The 7,011-nt window shown below is 34.6% G+C and overlaps 1 protein-coding gene across 1 annotated transcript; it reads left to right on the forward strand.

Moving 5' to 3' along the window:
• The first annotated feature begins 934 nt into the window (after positions 1-934).
• LOC139854816 (MLO-like protein 6) lies at positions 935-5,980 on the forward strand. Its single transcript, XM_071844097.1, has 15 exons — positions 935-1,051; positions 1,359-1,655; positions 1,836-1,952; positions 2,033-2,093; positions 2,184-2,272; positions 2,346-2,420; positions 2,502-2,596; positions 2,697-2,746; positions 2,863-2,903; positions 2,991-3,164; positions 3,444-3,479; positions 3,570-3,637; positions 3,727-4,105; positions 5,023-5,105; positions 5,911-5,980. The coding sequence occupies exons 1-15, from the start codon at positions 935-937 to the stop codon at positions 5,978-5,980; spliced, it is 1,752 nt and encodes a 583-aa protein (XP_071700198.1).
• Positions 5,981-7,011: the final 1,031 nt, after the last annotated feature.

Genomic DNA, 7,011 nt, shown 5'->3' on the forward strand with positions numbered 1-7,011 from the left:
ATTAATTTATTTTTATTTCACCAACTTTCAATCACATTTTACTACATCACCCACCACAAATTTAACACTCAAATTTGACGTTCCTCTTTATTTAACTTTACTTCATGATCTTGTCACGTCACTCAAAAGTGTACCATTTGACTACACATCTCCGCTAAGTTTAGAAATGGTCTATAGGATAAAATGGTTACTAGACAATGTCTAAGTATTACTATTTCTTAAAATGATTCCTTTACATAAGATTTAGTATTGCTTTCTAAACAATTACCAGATCAATCTTGTTTTCTGATAGATAAAACGGGTAAGTGAATAAAGTTTTTTTGAGACTACTCGAAAATAACGAGTGTTTTATTCGAATATATGTAGATCAGTTAGATTATTATGTGATCGTTTCTTTCATAGCCACCACAAAAACCCACATATTTCATAATTATAATTATCATTATAATTATAATTATTTATATTTATATTACTTGGGTTACAAAATCGTTTTAAATATGGCTGGACAACAACAAAAATATATATACTTCCGTTGAAAAAATAAAAAATATGACCATGTTATGTCATGTTATACTTTATTTTATTTTTACCCTTCAGGCATAATGGGCTGACATAGCTTTCCTGTCCATAATACAAAAATACTATGACAAATTCATGAAAAAAATATCATAGATTTAGTATCGTTGATCGAAAGCATCACATTACTACAAGTTAACAGAACGAATCATAAATATTGAAGTTCCATCAACTGTGATCAAAGATTTGACCAATCAAATGCAAGTCAAACTGTATCTAATTTTGTCCCCTGACCTAAAGTCAAGTAATTTGTTTACAACTAAAAACACACAACTACAAATATGTGCATTCAACCATGTTTCTTCAAACTTCCATTATTGGATTACAAGAATAATAACAAATAATCTTAAAAAAACATATGACAGAAGGAATTCGAACGTTAGAGAAAACGCCTACATGGGCTGTTGCTGCTGTCTGTTTAGTCCTCCTTACTATATCGCTTTTTATAGAACACGTTATTCAGTTAATCGCAAAGGTAATATACCATTTAGCAACCGATTTGTTTCCCTACTTTTATTATTTGTGATAGGAAATTTCACACCATTGCTCATATTTTTTATAAATACATCAAAACTATGCATTGTTTATGCATATAAAATAATCTACAACAACAACAATACCAATCACGCATATGCGTTGTATATATAACAATCTCTTAATGCAAATTTTTGGTGTATTTATACAAAATAACGGTGTAAATATCACTCACCCTTTTAGATTAGTTAATTAAACCTTTTTCTAAGAAAGGATTGAGTTAATTAACCCTTTTGGTATATTTGCAGTGGTTGAAAAAGAAGAATAAAAAGACATTATATGAAGCACTTGAAAAGATCAAATCAGAACTTATGCTACTAGGCTTCCTTTCACTACTATTGACAGTAGGAAAATCACCCATAACTGATATTTGCATATCAAAATCTCTTGGAGATAATTGGCTTCCATGTAGTAAAAAAGACATTGAAGAAATGGATGCTCATCTTCATCATGGTAATAGCAAATTCGAATCGTCTCGTAATGTGACATCATCGCCTAGACGGGTTCTTTCTAGTGCTACTTCCGGTAGTAAATGCACAACACAGGTAGATATATAACACAATTCTTGACATTGTATCCTCTGTTTTGATGGCCTCTTTCATTTTTTATGAAAGTGTACTGCTTATAAAGTTTTAGTTATTTTTGCAAAATAAAAAAACACAATCTTGACACTGTTAAGAATAAAAAATTCTTTATTTTCTTGAAGAAATTTGCTGTTTATGCAGGGAAAGGTTCCATTTTTATCAAACGAAGCTCTCCATGAGCTCCATATCTTCATCTTCGCATTGGCTATTTTTCATGTGGGTTGTTCCCTAATCACACTGGCTTTTGGTAGAGCTAAGGTATTGTTTTTGAGTTTCTTTAACTGCAATAATTTGTTGTAATCTATTTAAATTAACTTTATTTTATTTTCTTTTGGCAGATGAAAGAATGGAAGGAATGGGAGATAGAGACACACACAATTGAGTACCAGTATACACATGGTATGCAATTTCACCCTTTTATTCACCTTTTTTTGGTTAATTTTCATCTGGTGTTAATTTTTTTTTTTTTTTTTTTTTTTTTTTTTGAAGATCCGGAAAGGTTTAGGCTCGCAAGAGACACGAGTTTTGGTAAAAGGCACTTGAGTGTTTGGAGCCACTCAACGATCCTTGTTTGGATGGTGCGTATATGAATATTAGCCTATATTGTATTCTTATATAACTATAGTTGATCCAAATTAAGCGTTTTTGCAGGTGGGGTTTATGAGGCAGTTCTTAATATCAGTTCCGAAGGTTGATTATATGACTCTACGACATGGATTTATCATGGTAATTATCGAAAGTTGCGTTCTTTAATAAGTGACGATTAGACAAATGATTCATGAAAGACTGAGTTACTATTTTGTTCAGGCACATTTGGCACCAAATAACCAAGCAAATTTTAATTTTCAAAATTATATAAATCGGTCACTTGAAGATGACTTCAAACTTGTGGTAGGCATCAGGTAAGAATATCAGGGTTATTGTTTTTCTTAATTAAAGATTAATTAAGGGTGGATTAATGTTGAAACTGATTCTTAAAGTTTGGATCTTTTGTACAAACAGTCCTTCAATCTGGTTTTTTGCAGTGATGTTTCTACTTTTTAGCACAAACAGTAAGAATATTTCATTCCTTTTTAACCATCAAGTTGATCATAATTCATATTTATATATAAATATAAATTCTATCAGCAAAATTAGTCCATCTTAACTTTTACTTTGTTCTGGGCAGGTTGGAGATCTTATCTGTGGCTCCCATTTATCCCATTGATTGTAAACATCTGTTTTATGTTGACTTGATTACCTTAAACTTCTGAAAAATCATTAAAAATGACTAATTTAACATTTGGTTTAATGCAGATTGTCCTGTTGGTTGGGACAAAACTACAGGTTATCATAACGAATATGGGTTTGGGGATTCAAGAAAGGGGAGCAGTAGTGAAGGGTACACCGTTGGTTCAGCTAACCGACAACCTTTTTTGGTTCAACCGCCCTCAACTCATGCTCTATCTGATTCACTTTGTCCTCTTTCAGGTCTGTATTTCTCTAGAGTGGCAAAATGGGTCATTTGACCATTTGGCAAATTTAATTGCGGGTCGAAACTCAAAAGAGACGAGTTAACCCAAAACCACCTTTTGTCTCTTTTAAACTTTTATACATAACTAATGCGTTTAAAATACATTTGAACTTTTTCACATCAAACATAATACAAAACTAGATCATAGATAAGTTAAAAGTAAATGGGTCATAATTGTTATCTTAAATTTTATTCTTTTTAAAATGATTTTATTAGTTTCTTGTGTTCTTATGCAGAATGCATTTCAGCTGGCTTTCTTTGCATGGTCGGCGGTAAACCTACAAATCTTTGACTGATTAATTCAAATTTTGTTAATCTTTCCTCTAAAGATCTGATCTTTTTACTGAATTCTGTGTTTTCAGTATGAATTTGGTCCATATTCATGCTTCCATAAGAACAAAGTGGATCTTAGCATCAAGCTTTCGACTGGGTGCGTAGTGAAAAATAAAAATTTTGATAAATTTAAATAAAAAACTTACATTTCTTACCTAATTAACTTCTTATTTCTCGATATTTCAGGGTCTTCGTACTAACACTATGCAGCTACGTAACGTTACCTCTCTATGCTCTAGTGACACAAATGGGTTCAACCATGAAGCCCACCGTGTTCAACGATCAAGTACTTAAGGCTCTGCACAAATGGCACCAGAAAGCAAAAAAGAACGTGAAACTAAACCAAAGATCCCTAACGTCTGGATCCACTACGCCATCTCGTTGGACACCTGGCAGCACCAGTAACCACTCATCTCGACGATCTGAATCTAATAGATGGGTGGGTCCACTTTCTAGATCCAAGAGTGTAGCTGTTGATCAGCGTAACATTGACGTACTTCCTAGAGCCAAGAGTGTAGTCAAAAAAATAAACTACGGTGTGATAGCTGATCAGCATAAAATTGATGTAGACATATGAAACTTTTCATTTGAGAAGTATGTAGAGGTGAAAATATGTAATATGTAAATATAATTTATTTGAATATTCTTTTATTCATCCTAGTGGTTTCACTTAATGATTTCTATGTTGTTAACCAATATTTGTTAGTCTAACTAGTTACAAGATTCATTTAGTGTCATATGCATATGTACCAAACAAACTGTTAACTGTCATATGAGGGTAGTTAGTGTTAAATTTACCCAAGAAATGATGTGGATATACCTCTGGCGGCGTTCGATCATGAAAAATCACACCAGAAAAAGGATCTGTATCATTGGATTGAGATCCACGCTCGTGTGGATGAAGGCCTCGGATGATGAAAAGAATAACTACTCGAGTCTATGACGTGTCGTCTGATGATGTGCGGAGCCCATCGGGCCGAGTAATTGGACTTGGTCCATGGGCCGCGGTCAAGTCTTCCTCCTCAAACCCTAATTCCCTCTTATAAATAGAGGGGTAATCTAAGCATTTAGGGCACCCAATCTACACACAATCTTCTCTAGGGTTTTTACCTACGACTCTTCGTAGGGTTTTTCCGGCGGTCAGTCCTTAGCCACCCTCCTTACGTTTCAATATCAATCGGGTATTACCCGGATCTGTAAGTTTCTATACGTCTCATTCATTACGAAATCTGCATGAACTCATATACACTGATATTCGTACAATAGGGAATCTTTATTAATCTATTGCTTTACGAAGTGACCAGGCTTAATTTATTTATTTTATTCGTTTGTTAAATATCAATTTTCATATTGATGACGGTCAATAGGTTTCACGAGTCATCGGGATCACTATATGAATCTTTGATTTCTTTCTAACAAACAGATCTCACTTGTATTATCATATATGTAAGTTTATGCTTGTTTTGCATATAATCTGACTAGGACTTACAGATTAACTTATGTTCATGCTGCTTGCGAATTAACTGTGATACAGGTTGTGCTAGATTAGATCCACCTCAACTGGGGTATTGCTATAACTTCTATTTTTGGAATCTTCTACAGGTTTCTCCATTAGAATGAGAAAATACGATAACACTACCACTTAAACGTACTAGAATAAATAAGAGACACACTTTCACATCGATAGTAACTATCATAATTTCTATTAATAAGATATGCTTGAATACTAATACAATTGTTCTTATCATCTATAAACTATTAACTATACATACTATATATATCCCAATTCTTACGGCAAGTAATTGTCTTGTGAATCTATACTTTTCGTCACAAATACTTACGGCAATTACAAGTGCGAATTAATGCAATTATATGATTTATGGAAATTAAATTATGCTAGGGTTGGCCACTATCAGTTTCATGAAACTCGATGTATGGCAATCTTAATCCATCCGCCGTTGACCGGGAAGTCAGATTCACAAAACTCAGAATTTAAAACCGAATAATCTTTGCGTGAAATCCAACATCGGGGGATCGCAACACCTTCGGGCGTGGCTGTAATGCCTACGGGCGGAGCTGTAACGTTTTCGGGTAGATCAGAGTTCATTCGAACTTAACCCGTGATCCTTTTTATTCTCAAGATACCTTTGTGTTCCGGAGCTTGCACGCTTAAGGTAGGTGTCAATCGATACAACCGGTTGCTTCGAGAAAACTGCGAATTCTTCGCATCATCTAGATCGTTGAACCATATATGCAATGCTTAGTCGCGTAGAGCTGGAATAAAATAATTAAATCGTTGAACCATTTATGATTTGATCACCTATGTTGCATTCTTGTCATGACTGTTGCATGTTTTCGTTTGTTTTTCAGTTGCGGTTATGACTCCGGTGACGGCGGGTCCGGGAATCTAGACTCCTTAATCGGCCTCGTTGAGGAATAATCGGTTAAAGATGTTGATAGGATGTGGTGCAAGCAATAATTTCTATCTATAGATTTTGCAAATGTTGGCGATAACTCCTGATATTAAATGAGACACGAACACACGCGTCTGCTATTTTACCTAGCATCATTGTGAAGTCACACTTATTTAAAATAGTAAAAAAAATCCACTGCCCATTTACGTTATAATGTTATATTATGGTCTATTATTGATTGACGATGCGGTAATTTTTTCCATGTTTGAAGCAGGGCTTATTTTATTCTAAAAATATCAGCCACAAACCACTTGCTCAAATATGTCAAGCACATTTCAAAAGTTTTATTTGATTTGAATATCAATGGTTAAACAGATTGTGTACCGCATGTCACAATTATTTATTGGGTCAAAAATATCACCATATATATTTTATTGTTTAAATTGGTGAACTTTACTTCATGAAAGTTTCGCAATCCTTTGTGGCTATCTATTTGACATAAGATTTGTGACTCTTACACGCTTCTACGGTGCAATTACACAATATTTTTGTATGATACTTTTTCATGGTGTCATTTTGTGGGCCCATGTTTGCAAGATTTTTAGTGCGTTGCGCAACACTTTACATGTGTTGCGCGCACTTTTCCTTTGCACCATGGCGGCTCCGCATAAGCCCATGGTTGCAAGATTTTTAGTGCGTTGCGCAACACTTTGCATGTGTTGCGCGCACTTTTCCTTTGCACCATGGCGGCTCCGCATAAGCCCATGGTTGCAAGATTTTTAGTGCGTTGCGCAACACTTTGCATGTGTTACGCGCACTTTTCCTTTGCGCCACGGCGGCTCCGCATAAGTCCATGGTTTCCATTATAATCATAATTTGTAGCATTTTAATTCTCGTGCCATTCGCGTTCATTGCCCCTAAAGGTGGTCTCAACTTAATGTTGGATTTCAACACTACAAAATACTTTCGTAGTATTGAAATGGGGGCTAGCATTGTACTAGGTTAGTAGTGGGAAAGATGTGTTCCATTGTCATGTGCGGCCGTATAACTTATTTTC

The sequence above is a fragment of the Rutidosis leptorrhynchoides genome, chromosome 6 (genome assembly GCF_046630445.1).
Source record: "Rutidosis leptorrhynchoides isolate AG116_Rl617_1_P2 chromosome 6, CSIRO_AGI_Rlap_v1, whole genome shotgun sequence".
Taxonomy (NCBI): domain Eukaryota; kingdom Viridiplantae; phylum Streptophyta; class Magnoliopsida; order Asterales; family Asteraceae; genus Rutidosis; species Rutidosis leptorrhynchoides.

Bases quoted from the DNA above. Each gene is read 5' to 3' on its own strand.
- LOC139854816 (XM_071844097.1), top strand. From the start codon at position 935: ATGACAGAAGGAATTCGAACGTTAGAGAAAACGCCTACATGGGCTGTT. The intron at 2,597-2,696 runs GTAAGAATATCA...TTGTACAAACAG, and splicing joins AAACTTGTGGTAGGCATCAG to TCCTTCAATCTGGTTTTTTG. The intron at 3,165-3,443 runs GTCTGTATTTCT...GTTCTTATGCAG, and splicing joins TTCACTTTGTCCTCTTTCAG to AATGCATTTCAGCTGGCTTT.